The sequence below is a fragment of the Hyperolius riggenbachi genome, chromosome 1 (genome assembly GCF_040937935.1).
Source record: "Hyperolius riggenbachi isolate aHypRig1 chromosome 1, aHypRig1.pri, whole genome shotgun sequence".
Lineage (NCBI taxonomy): Eukaryota > Metazoa > Chordata > Amphibia > Anura > Hyperoliidae > Hyperolius > Hyperolius riggenbachi.
Genome location: NC_090646.1, coordinates 368,001,832 through 368,016,203, shown reverse-complemented (window position 1 = coordinate 368,016,203; position 14,372 = coordinate 368,001,832). Strand labels below are relative to the sequence as shown.

The 14,372-nt window shown below is 43.3% G+C and overlaps 1 protein-coding gene across 1 annotated transcript in view; it reads left to right on the top strand.

Moving 5' to 3' along the window:
- The window catches only part of SPINK2 (serine peptidase inhibitor Kazal type 2), a 53,550-nt gene extending 49,685 nt beyond the window's left edge, over window positions 1-3,865 (top strand). Inside the window, exon 5 of the mRNA XM_068234277.1 lies at window positions 3,710-3,865. Within this exon, the coding sequence (XP_068090378.1) occupies window positions 3,710-3,755 (46 nt within the window). The 3' untranslated portion in view covers window positions 3,756-3,865. The remainder of the gene's footprint in view (window positions 1-3,709) is intronic.
- The last annotated feature ends 10,507 nt before the right edge of the window (window positions 3,866-14,372 follow it).

Here is a 14,372-nt window from a genome sequence, read left to right as displayed (position 1 = left end):
CAGATTCCATTATTTTGCTTGCTATATGTCTGGGAGAGAAAGCACAGTGCAGGGACAATCATCCTGTGGGATTAGGATCAGAATAGTAAGCTTTATGTAGCAAGCATACAGCAGCAGATTTACATGCAATCTATAATCTGCGATGTACTGCGTGATTTTACACTGCTTTTAAAGGGGCCCATACACTCAGCCGATTTTCTGGCCGACCGATCGATCCCGATCGATGGATCGATTGATCGTTTGCAAATCGGTTGGCCAATCGACCGATTTCGGTGGATTTCCATCGAACTGGCAGGGTGGAAAATTTAGGTCGATCTGATGAGATTGCTTATCAGTTTGCATTGGCCTTAATGGAAATCTGATGGCAAAAAAATGCCATCAGATCGAATTTCAATAGATTTCAAAAAAATGCCATCAGATCGAATTTCAATAGATTTCAAACTGAAATCTATTGGAATTCTATCCTGGTAAAAAATGTTCTAAAAAACGCATCAGATAGATCATCAGATGCATTTCTTATCTATCTGCTGCCAATCTGACGAGTGTATGGGCACACTATGATGTCTGATCTAACGGTCTACAGCATCTATATAAATACTAAATAATAAATAATAATAATAATCTAAACTTTCACCACTTTCCAACACAGGTAATAGTCAAACTCAAGCTGAAAACTCACTTATTCAAACAATCATATAATCTGTATGTAAAGATAACTGCGACGCTGTGCAGGCTCACAAACATAAGTATTCTCAATCAAAACGTGATCCACTGTGGAGTCCTTTAAATAGCGGCAATGCCCACTTATATGAGCACTCCAAGTGCCAAAACAGAAAAAAGTATCCTCTCAGTGGTATCCCTCCAAAATCACATGATCTTACCTAGGCCATTTTAGCTGGCGTCTGATCTACCTACCATTTCTTCTATCATATCACTCATAAGGCCTTATTCACAAGCATTATCTTATGAACGACCTATCCTTATTTTGCAGCTTATCTAGAAAATAACTTTTCAGCACATTTTAAGGTACAAAAAATGCTCAAAATATGTTGTTTCTGATCAAAGGTACCCATACAATACAATACAATAACATTTCTATAGCGCTTTTCTCCCATAGGACTCAAAGCGCTTAGGCTCTCTCAGATTCAGTAATTAGTAGGATGAAGTATTCACACAACAAAAGTTATATTTCTGCAAATGCCAAACTGAACAGGTGGGTTTTCAGTCTGGATTTAAACACGTCCAGGGATGGAGCTGTCCTGATCTGTTGAGGTAAGGCGTTCCAAAACGTAGGGGCAGCATGACAGAAGGCTCTGGGACCAAAAGTTTCCAAGTGGACTCTGGGTATGACTAGATTATTAGAACCTGTTGATCTGAGAATGCGGGGATTGCTACGCAGCTGCAATATATCTTTCATGTATCCAGGGCCTAAATTATTCAGGGATTTAAATGTCAGTAGGCCGATCTTGAATAGGACCCTCCATTCTATAGGTAGCCAGTGAAGGGAGTGCAGGACTGGCATTATGTGGCAGTGACGGGGTTGGTTGGTTAGCAGTCTGGCAGCAGTATTCTGTATCAGCTGTAGTCGGTACAAGACCTTTTTTGGAAGGCCAGTGTAGAGAGCATTGCAGTAGTCCAGTCGGGATGTGATGAAGGCGTGGACTAAGGTTGGCAGATCCTCTGGGGGTATGAGGTGCTTGATTTTTGCAATGTTCTTCAGGTGAAAATAGGATGATTTCACCACAGCAGAGATTTGAGTTCTGAAGTTTAAATCCCAATCAATTAGAACTCCCAGGCTACGCACATGATCAGAGCTGCGCAGATCTGTGCCTTCTTTTCCCAGTGGTGAAGACTGCAAGTTAAGTTGTTTTGTTATCATGCTCTGCCCTCCTGATGTGGCGAAGCAATCGATACCTCTCTGGAATCTCTTTGAATTGATTCAGAGAGGAATCCATTCATAGCACACACAGCACACACGTCACTTTCCTTCGCCCTACTTTTAGAATATTTTAGTGGATGCTTAAAAGTTTTATATACATTAGATGAAAAACAGATAAAGAGAAATAACATTAATAAGAAAAGTGTTCTTATATACAGCTTATATACAGCGGTATCTTCCTGTGATCCCGTGATGTTGTTTCCTGTGGGGAGGATTCTATTTGAGCCTTTAATGGGAAAGGCTTGGATGAGACACCCAACAGCCTCAAATATTTTTTTGTACTGTGCTTGATGTAGTGGATTCAGACAGCAACACGCATCCAATTCCATTTCTATTGCTGGATTCTTATGCAAATATCTCCTTGCTGCAGAAAAGTGTAATTACAAAAAAAAAATAAAAAAAAAAATACAAATTCTGAACTACTCCTGGACCTGCAGGTACTTAGCGCCTTGCAGCTAAGTTTGAATCCCAGCCAGGGCACTATCTGCACAGAGTCATGCTGGGCACTATCTGCATGGTCCACAAAGCAGGGTCGCAAGGTTCAGACCTATAGAGGGCAAATTGTAATATGTATCATATATATTCTGATATTGGGGTAGGTTCTTAAAGGCCTCCACATCCAGCAAAACTATTTTGGGGCTCTTACTTATAATGGCAATAATGTGTGCTTGCTTAGGGCTTGTTCACACTATAAGCGTTTGTGGATTTTTTTAAGCGCTGGCAATTTTAGAAATCACCCTAAAAGCGCTTGTGCAATGATTCAAATGTTCACATATGAACGGTTCGATTACGATCCGCTTCCAAAAGCGTTGCCTGTACACTTCTGAGCTCTTTGGCTCAATGGAAGGTATAGGGAAATCGCTTGAAGCGCTTTGTATAGCGATTTCCCGAGTGCTTTTAAGAATAAATACATTGGGCTCGATTCACAAAGCAGTGATAACCCAGTTAAAGACTTTAGGCGTGATAACCATTTTTATCATGCCTAAACTCAGTTTAGGCATGATAAGTTTAGGCATGATAAGTTTAGGCATGATAAGTTTAGATAAGTTTAGATTGCGCGCAAAGTCTATGCAAAGTGCACCAGACTTTGCTAACGCAAAACTTTTGATCAGCTGTGCACTGCGGTGCTAACCCAGTTGGTGCTTAAACTTATCACGCCTAAAAACTTATCACACCTAAACTTATCATGCCTAAACTTATCACACCTAAACTTATCACACCTAAACTTATCATGCCTAAACAGAGTTTAGGCGTGATAAAGGGCTTTTCACTAGCGTGCTAACTGTTAGCACCGCTTTGTGAATCAGGCCCATTGTATTTATTCTTTTTCGTCAGGAAGTGAAAATCTCAATCGCTCATCAAAAGCGCTTACACAACATCGCCCAATGCTCAGAAAATGCTGGGAATCGCTTGAAAAAAATCACGCACGAAAACGATTTATAATGTGAACATAGCCTTACTGTATAGAATACAGTGAAATAGAAAGGGAGAAAGGGAAAGGTATAAATGAAAACTAACAGCATGCAGCTGCAAGATTATAATCCTTTTTGCTAATAATTAAATGTTACCATTAGCATTGGCTACAAATAAGCAAGAGCAAGCCATTAGAAAAACCCGCAGTAGATAATGGTGCATTGCTTTTAAGTGGACGTTATTTACAGGCTTTACCCTGCTTGATAACCATATGAGATGAGATGCTGAGTAGTACTTTCTGAGAAGATAATCCAGTATGGGTAATGTTGTTGATTAATGTATTTGCTTTCCCCACAGAGAGAAGGGCCAGAAGATACAGATTAGTTGGACCTCTGAGTGCTAATGTGTTCCTGCTCATCCCTGCATATTTGTAGAAAGTAACTGCTGCAACCATCACACCGCATGACTTCCTTATCCCACACACTAATCTGTCACATGTTTTCTGCTAATAAAGTCAATCAAATCATTGTACATTTTTTGGGGGTACATTAGCTTTATTTTCAGTACTGACTTTGTAAAGCAGAACTGCAGTCACTGCACATGCTGTGTCTACAGTGGCGTAGCAATAAGGGGTGCAGAGGTAGCGACTGCATCAGGGGCCCTTGGGCTAGAGGGGCCCTGAGGGGACCACCCCTCATACACAGTATTAGCTCTCTATTGGTTCTGTGCTCATAATAATCACCTCTATAGTTGATTTGAATAGTAGTGATAATTAGCACACAGTTTACCATCCCTTTCTTGCACCTCTGACACTGTGGTTGTCCTTGATTGGTTTTAGTGCTTTGTATCAATTGTTATCTATAGCATGCTTGGGCGGGCCCCAATGCTAAACTTGCACTGGGGCCCACAGCTTCTTAGCTACGCCACTGTGTGTCTAGGAAAGAACTGCAAACCCTAAAGACTAAATATAGCTTGGCAAAAGTCATTTTTGTTCTGAATCTAAAAATATTTGTTTATTTTCCCTGGCCGGTGATTATACCTTAGGCAAGGAGCACACATAGTAGAATTGTGCATGTTTTGCTGGACACTTAGTCTATGGCCGCTGTGGCCACTGTAGTCTATGGCCGGCTTGAGAATTGCACATTGTGTTCGTTCAGCCGCATTTTGTGTCCACGGTTTTTGCCACTATTATGCCACTAAATGGCACAGCAGGTTGCTTTTTTTCTGTGCATTTCCTAATTAAATACATTGGGCTGCAGCTGCAAAAACCACGAATGATACTGGGAAATAACATTCGAGAAATGCGATAGCAAGCGCAGAGTGCCACAGACCACCGGAAATGTGCCCAAACTTGTCGAGGCAAGTGCGCTCCCAGCTTCATACAGTCAGATACATGGCAGGGGAGAATACCATTATTAGGAGTTGGCAGTCTACTATAGGCATAATCATGTGATCACAACACAGGAAAATAAAAATATATCTTTTTAACATTGAAACAAAACTACTTCTGTAATGCTATTGCTTTTTTTGCAATGTATGATATATACGTTTTAGAAATAGAATGTGATGTCTGTACTTCTCCTTTAAGACAGAAGGTAATTGCAAGTAATCAGACAAGACAAAACACAGAACATTGAACATTATTTTGCGCTTTTCTCCTGGCGGACTTAAAGCCCTTAAGCTGAAGCCACTAGGATGTGCTCTATGGGCAGTAGCGGTGTTAGGGAGTCTAGCTCAAGGTCTCCTTACTGAACAGGTGCTGGCTTAGGGCTGGCTCAGACTACAAGAGCCTTTTAATAAGCACTAATGGTTTTAACCCTCCTGGCGATCAATTAAAACCGCCAGGGGGAAGCGCAGCACTATTTTTTATTTATTTATTTATTTTAAATCATGTAGCTAGCCTAGCGCTAGCTACATGACAGCTGCTGTGCAGCGGCATCCTCCTACCCTCTTCGATCGCCTCCGGCAGGATGATGTCATCGACGTCGTGACATCAAAGGGAGTCCCGATCCACCCCTCAGCGCTGCCTGACACTGATTGGCCAGGCAGCACATGGGGTCTGGGGGGGGGGGGGGGGCGGCGCGGCGAGGCTAGCGGCGGCAAATCAGCGCGGAGCGGGGGCGATCGGGCAGTACACGCAACTAGCAAAGTGCTAGCTGCGTGTACAAAAAAAATTATGCAAATCGGCCCAGCAGGGCCTGAGAAATCCTCCTGCGCGGCTCAGCTCGGGCTTACCACCAGGAAGGTTAAAGCTCTTGCTAATGCAATGCTATGGGTGATTTTTATAAAATCACATTGCTCCGGTGAGAACCCCCAGTGAGTACACACACATAACATTACATTAGCAAGAGCTTTTAAAATCACAAGTGCTTAGAAATAGCTCTTGCAGTGTGAACTAGCCCTTACTGAACAGGAAGAGCTGACCATTTGACCTCAGGTCTGTGTCAGAGGCAAAGCCCTTAACCAGTATACTATCCAGCCACTATCAGTGCTATGTGTTCAAAGAGGAGGTCTATAATGCAATCATTTAAAGAGAAACTCCAACCAAGAATTGAACTTTTTCCCAATCAGTAGCTGATACCCCATTTTACATGAGAAAGACAATGATTTTCACAAACAGACCATCAGGGGGCGCTGTGTGACTGATTTTGTGCTGAAACCCCTCCCACAAGAGGCTCTGAATACCGCGGTACTGCTGGCAAACTGCCACAATGTAACAATGTTCAGAGACAGGAAATAGCTGTTATTAGCTGTCTAACAGACAGAGCAGCTAGAAACAGCTAAATAACCTGCCCACAGTAACAATGTCACCATGTAATAAATGTCAGAATGTGAATCTGGGAGAGGAAAGATTTTACAATGAGCAAACACTGACTAAATCATTTATACATAATTATGATAAAAAATGAAGCACTTTTTTTACTACATTATTTTCACTGGAGTTCCTCTTTAAGTGAACCTGAAGGGGGAAAAGTGCCCCAAATGGCTACTTACCTCAGTAGCCTTAATAAATGTTCACCTCAAGGGATTTCAGTTTGAGTAATGTCATATCCATAATTCCATAATACATGTCAGACATCGCTTCCACAAACAGGATCTGTCTTATGCATGCTGGTCAAAATCACAAAGCATTGTGCACAGTATTGGCTTAATCTAGGGTGACCATATTTTGATTTCCAAAAAAGAGGATGATCACAACAGCATGTGGGTGTGGTCATGGGTGGGGCCAAATATACAAGACCTTAGCAGTGTGCTGTCCAACTTCGCGGGCATGGAGGGCCGTTTTTTTTTTTCCCAGACCACATGGTGGTGAAGGGCCGGCCGCCCGCCCGACCACAAAATGCAATCAGATTCGCAGAAGATTTCCCCACAAAATGCAATAAAATCACACAGGCAGGTGACAAATGACAATCATGGTGAGAACTCCAGAGAAGACTTTAAAAACCATGCTAGTTAAGCACAATGATTTAGTATTCTGGCTGAACTGGATGGCAGTATGTCTTCTGTTCAACCTAAAACTGTAACTGCTGAGAAAAGACAAGTTAAACATGCTGTACTGAACGTTTTGCCATTCATTTGCCCATACTGAAAGCTGGATATCTCAGTGATTTAACTGAACACTTTGGGGTTAATTCAAGCTAACAAAGGCGTTTATGATGAAGTGCAGGAATACAGGAGGCTCTGCCAGTCTCTCACACAAGTCAGAAAGCAGCCCTCCTGGAGTCTAGGGACTGTCAAAAACTTTTCAACTTTTTTAACCCCTTATCCACACATGCAGTCATTATAACAATGGGGAGAGACTAGACAGATATTTGCCCAGGGACCCTCCAGGCAAGCTCTGCATCATGCTGTGTATATTTACAAGCTTGCCTGCCCTCTAATTGCACTTTTATCAGCTAGCCCTGTGTTTTACATTACCTAGCAGAAAGCTAATTGGTTTGACAAAACCATCATGGATCTAAAAAAGAAAGGGCGCAGACTAGAAAGACAGTGGCGTAAATCAGGGACTGGGGAGCACAAATCTAGCCTAGTTCAACACCTCAGACAATACCAACAAGCAATAACCAAGAAAAAATCAGACTTTATCTCGCACAAAATATCTACAGCCAACAACAGAGCTGCTCAACTCTTCCACACAGTGGAATCCCTCTGCAATCCTTCCTGCCTAAAAGCCCCAACCACATACTCCAGGGAAAGGTGTGAGGAATTCTCTGCCTTCTTCACAAACAAGGTGTCTACCATCCGTGCCAGCATTACACCAACAACATCAATTGACCACTGGACGTTGCATATACCTACTACCGTACCACCATGGCAAGTCTTTGACACTCTGAGTGTAGAAGATTTTGGAATTCTCATTCAAAGTCTCCGCCCCACTACCTGCGACCTGGATCCTGGCCCAACTGGATCCTTAATGCAGTGCCCAGCGCTGTTCAGGCCAGCACTTCACAAAATCACTCAGTGCTCCTTGCAAAGTGGACTTTTCCCAGAAGAACTAAAGAAAGCAATCATAAAACCCCTCCTGAAGAAACCATCACTAGATCCTGATTCTGTAACCAACTACAGACCTGTGGCGAACTTACCATTCCTATCAAAAGTTATCGAGAAAGCAGTCGCCAACCAGCTAGAAGCCAGGCTTACAGATAACAACATCTTTGATACTTTTCAGTCAGGATTCAGGAAAAGGCACAGCACTGAAACAGCATTAGTCCGAGTAATGAATGATCTACTTACTGCAAGGGACAAGGGTGATTGCTCAATTCTGATTCTTCTTGACTTGTCAGCAGCATTTGATACTGTGGATCATGAAATACTAATCCAGCGACTGAAGAATTACTGTGGCCTAAGGGGTACTGTTCTTAGCTGGTTTCAGACCTTCCTATCTGGCAGGACACAGCAAGTATGTCTGGGCACACACTACTCTAATCCAGTGCCACTTGCCTATGGAGTTCCACAGGGTTCTGTACTATCACCATTACTCTTTGCAGTCTACATGCTCCCACTGGGCAAAATAATCCAGAACTATGGTTTAGGATACCATTGTTATGCAGATGACACACAACTGTATCTGTCCTTCAAGCCTGGCACCCAAGACCCATCAGCATCCATAAATGCGTGTCTAGTGGATTTACAAAATTGGATGAACACCAGCTGGCTAAGGCTGAACTCTGACAAAACAGAGGTGTTGGTGGTAGGTGGTCCACACATGATGGATAAAGTTCAAAACGCTCACCACCTCAAACTAGCAATTGGGGGAGATACTGTACAGTATAAAGACTCTGTGCGAAACCTTGGGGTGATCCTGGATGGAAATCTAAAACTCAGACAGCAGGTATCAGCTGTCGTCAAGTCTTCCTTCTTCCATCTAAGAAATATAGCGAAAATCAAACACCTTATCCCAGCTAAAGACCTACCTGCCCTGGTTCACGCATTTGTATCCTCCCGCCTAGACTACTGCAACGCCCTGTTAATCGGATCTACAGATAAGGTTCTGCGCCCCTTACAGCTAGTACAGAATGCTGCAGCCAGACTCCTAGCCAATGCCCCCCGCAGCTCACACATCACCCCAGTACTGCAAACTCTTCACTGGTTGCCAGTAAAATGGAGAATCAATTTTAAGATCTGCCTGCTGACATTCAAGGCTCTACACCACATGGGACCCAAATACATAGCGGATCTATTGGAACTTTATGCCCCTCCACGCACCCTCCGCTCTGCCAACAAGATGAAGCTGGTTATTCCCAGGATACACTTAACATTTGGTGCTCGGGCCTTTTCCTATGCAGCCCCTACTCTATGGAACTCACTTCCACAATCAGTACGAGAGGCTCCTTCTCTGGACAGCTTTAAAAAAAGGCTAAGGCCCGGTTCACACTTGCGGTGGCCCTCCGGAATCGCCGTGCCGGAGCCGCACCGCTTGCAGAACGGACGGAACGGACGCACGGCATAGCAATGAAAGCCTATGCGTCCGTTCACATGCGTCCGTTCTGCCGAACCGGAGCCGGACCGGATCCGGGCCGGATCCGGACTCCGGCCTCCGTTCCAACATGCGCTATTTTTTCATCCGGCTCCTCCGGCAGCCGTATCCGGGGCGGAGCCGGACTGCACCATCCGGCCAATACAAACCAATGGGAACCGGAGAGCGCACAACACACTGGCTGAGAAATCCGGATGTTCTACCCCACTTCCTATGGGGATTGTTGTGGCGATATTGGATGGGGACACATGGGCAAGCATTTTGGAGTGGAGCAGCACAGCTGGATCCGGATCCGGAGATGTTGGCAGCATGTCGGAGGTGGAGGTGAGTGCTAAACAGCAGAGGGCCTGATTCCACAGGTCCCCCTTCTGCTGACCTCCCAGACCCCAACATTTTTTTTGTTTTTAAACGTACTTTTGCCAAACGGATCCGGATCGCATCCTGATGGACACCTGATGCAACCTGACCGGATCCGGATCGGATCCGGATCAGAACCGTACGGTTCCGATCCGGATCCGGTCCGGATCCGGTCAGGTCATCCGGTCCGTTTGGCAAACAACCGCTAATGTGAACCGGGCCTAAAAACTCACCTCTTTTCCCTAGCCTTTGAGACTGCATAATGCAGGGTCACAGCGCTTTGAGTCCCCAGGGAGAAAAGCGCTATATAAATATTATTGTTATTGTTATTGTTGTTACCTTACCACAACAAACCTGAATACACCAGACCTGCCCTAAATCACTGAATGAAAGGCTGCCTGGGGGAGATTGCCCCCCTTCTCCCCTGGCCAGTCTGTGCCTGACTCACACACTGAACAAAGCAGCTCGGCTCCCTCTGTGTTCAGTCACCCGGACATGTAAAAAATCCGGGAGGACGGCCCGGACAGGTCATAAAAAGTGGACCTGTCCGGGCAAAAGAGGACGCCTCGTCAGCCTACTTAATCATAACATGGAGCGGTAGAGCTTACATTATACATTGATTGGAGCACACCGCATATGCAGTGCTGCAGGCTGATTGTGTTACGATTTGTATCCTGCGCTTCTGTGGCACCAGTGGTTACCAGTGGGGGGATGAGTATGTGCGAACCACCTCTTGATTTTGTGTTCATGTCCCCACCCAACGTGAGGCAGTTTGGTTTGCCAAACCTTGTAAATATTACTAGACTATAACTATAGTGACTATAACAAAAATGACTATACCAAAGCATATCCCACCAAATGGATCACCTCTAATCTGCTAAACTCACTTTTTATATCTGTTTTTGTTCTGAGGTACTATGAAGGGTTTCAAACAGGTTTACAATATGAACAATGTTCTAAAAGAATTTCTCCCTGGGTTACATCCACAAATTGTTATTGCAAAAGGATGTCACCTATTGCAACATTCTGTCACCAGCTGTAATTAGATGGATCATCCCTCATCAAGCGTTGGATATATGTTACAACTTTATTAATGTACATATAAATCAAGTGTCTTGAGATATTATGTGTCAACTTTTGCCCTTTCAGCTGGCTGGTACCTAAACTGTTGTTTTGAATACTGGAAGATCACTCTGCAGGGTGTGGCTGATAGGGTTATCATCACAATTATAGTTTAATTATTACTAACCAATCTAGAGAAACAATGACAAATTCATTTGTGACTGATGCGCATAATGACTACCCTTTCACTGGGCTCAGCTTGCCTCCCTGCTAAGGAGGCACCCACAGATGTTTTCAAGGGGACTTTGTTATGGAATTGTAGGCAACACTTGATTGAATATACAAATATAACTAAATAACTTAATAACATAATATGTAAATAAACACACCTTGACACCCCAGGCTGGAGGTTAAAGGCCGTGGCCATCTTTATTGGATACTTTTTGCTAACTAGTTGAGGTCCAAATAAATTCAATAAAAGATAACTTTATTAAATGAACATAAAAACCACTCATTATATGGTCCACCATTACGGTTCGAACCAACTGAAACCGAAATAACTCCGGAAGGACCCCAACTGCAATCCTCATCCACGCCTTCAACGTGATGTTTCACCAATAAAGACTTGACCACGACGAAGTCTATTATTTCTTCAGGGAGTGGCGGGAGGGGAGCTCGCCCAGACCGCTCAGGAACAAAGGCAGCTAACCTGCCTACGGACCTGTCTTAAATACACTCAACTTAGCTGCCATTGGTTGTTGCAACAATGTATAACCCCAGCAACACCTGGCAGATTTCTCCACACACCTGTAGCGACCAATCAGTGCCCGGGTCAGAACACCACCTCTATGCAGAATCCATCAGCCAATCAGATTCCCTGCTACCTCACAGAGGAAAAAACACATAGCCCCCTAAACTTATGTCCCAGGTTGCCACAATTCCATGTAGGGCCTATTATTATTCATAACGGCCCTTTTCATGGAATTGTAGGCAACACTTGATTGAATATACAAATATAATTAAATAACTTAATAACATAATATGTAAATAAACACACCTTGACACCCCAGGCTGGAGGTTAAAGGCCGTGGCCATCTTTATTGGATACTTTTTGCTAACTAGTTGAGGTCCAAATAAATTCAATAAAAGATAACTTTATTAAATGAACATAAAAACCACTCATTATATGGTCCACCATTACGGTTCGAACCAACTGAAACCGAAATAACTCCGGAAGGACCCCACCCGCCAGGCATACCTAGCCTGGCACACCACCAACGGCCCTCTCAATACAGCACTGGAGATCAAGGTTAAAAATATCTAATCCTACATCACTAAGATGCACGAAATCTTGTCTGTACAAACCCTGGGGGCCTCCCTCCAAATCAACATGGCGAAACGAAAAACCACCGACGCTGGGCAAAAATTTTTCGAGCCTGTGGTTGAGCCTCCGCCTGATCTTTTCGCAGGGGAAAAGGTCAGGCGATTGCAGCCATCTCCACCTTGGGACAATTTCAGAAAAAACCACTCTCATTTGTGGAACAAAAGAGTGAAAAACAGCAATGTCATCCCTGATATTGAAATAGAGCTCGAGGGATTTAATTTTCCCAATATCGTTTCCCCCTAGATGGATAATTAAAACATCCGGAGAAGGCCAAACATTACACAAATTAAAGAAAGCATCCTTCATTTGAGCCCAAACCATTCCTCTTACACCGTGCCAATAAACAGCGAACTTATCTGGATCCATGTTCAGATTTGTCGAGTAACATCTCCGAAATGCTCTGTTATGGGCCCAAAACACATAAGAGTGGCCCACTATCCATACAATTGTCTTTGAACCTGTAAAATAAAAGCACAATTAAGGACGAATATAAAGTTTGAACGCGCCAGACCTCCATCTTCCCATTTTCTTTATTATACTATCTGAAAGACCCAACCTGGCTGCCTCCGTTGCTGCCCCGATACGGAAGGAATGAGAGGACAATTGGAACTCATCCACCCCTGCAATGCTGGAGCATAGCTTCAACACGGAGTTGAACTGGAAAACTGAAAGTGAAGTACCATTCTCGTGACGTAACAGAGAACCTGGGGTATTTCCTCTAACTCTTAAGTAATTAACCAAATTATGCACTGGGCACAAGTTGTGACCAGCCCAAGCATTCAATTCAATGAAGGAGCCCTTACCTAACTGGTCTGTCTTAGAGTATTTCAAAAAGATTCCCATTTTTGTTGCTGACAAAATCACATTCTCATACTGAAGGCCGCCATTATGTGATGAATTACGCGAAATAAGCTCAGATACCCGAAAAGCTGCGAAAAACATTAATGTAAAAGCACACCGAAAAAGTAGCGTCTCAAAACTAGATGAACAGACGAGACCCGCCGCTTCCCAGAGCCTTGATAAAATGTCCAAAGATATTGGCTGCCTGCTATCAGGTCTGCGCGAAAAACGCCTATGCCCTTTTAACAACTGTTTCACGGAAAAATAAGAATTGCACAACGGCAAATTTTTTAATTTCATAAAAAAGGAAATGCCGGCTAATTTTTTAACAATATGAGAATGTGACAGCCCTTTTTTAATGCAAGAGCTTACAAAATGCAAAACCACCCCTTCAGATACATGGTGTTCAGGGAAACCTAGCATTTGAACAAAAGTAATCCAATCCTTCCATACGATTGAGTAGGCCCTCCAAGTCGCTATGGAAAGAGAATTTCGTATTCCTGTGCTAATCAACTCCATATCAAGCTCCACAGGAAAAGCGGTACTTCTTCTCCCTTGGGTTGAGCTGTTGGGGCCAGCGACCAGAACCTTTCCATCTGAAAACGGGACAGAGCATCTGCAATATCATTCGTTATCCTTGCTACATACTGTGCTTTGATCCAAACGTTAAATTTAAGAGAGTAAAGGACCAAAATCCTTAATAATTTGACCACACTAGGGGACTTGGAAGATAGACAGTTAATAGCGAAAACTACTCCTTTATTGTCTGTCTGTACCATTATTCGCTTGCCTTTGAATTGTTCCCCCCAAATATATAAAGCTGCAACAACAGGGAATAACTCTAATAATACAATGTTCCTCGTCACCTCCTTTTGACGCCATTCAACAGGCCACCTAGCAGCGAACCATCTATTATTACAGAAAGCCCCGCAGCCGACATTGCCGGAAGCGTCTGTGAAAAAATTTAATTCAGAATTTGAATGAAATGCTTCCTGCCAAAGGGAACGCCCATTGAAACTATTCAAAAATTCAGCCCACACTAGTAAATCCTCTTTTAGCTCATGAGTAAGCCTAATATGCGAATAAGGTGATTTTAAACCCCTCATGGATGCGGCCAATCGCCTAGAGAAAACCCGGCCCATGGGCATAACCCTTGTAGCAAAAGTAAGAGAACCCAGTAATGACTGCATTTCTTTAAGTAACACCTTCTTTTTTCTCAAGAAGCCAAAAATTAACTGTTTTAGCTTGGCTATTTTTCCGTCTGGTAAACGGAATTCCCTTTCAGCTGTATCTATTGTAATACCTAAAAATTCAATACACGTGCTTGGTAAAACTGTTTTTTCAGAAGCTAAAGGGATGCCAAAGTCATTGCATATTACTTTAAAAGTGACTAGTAATTT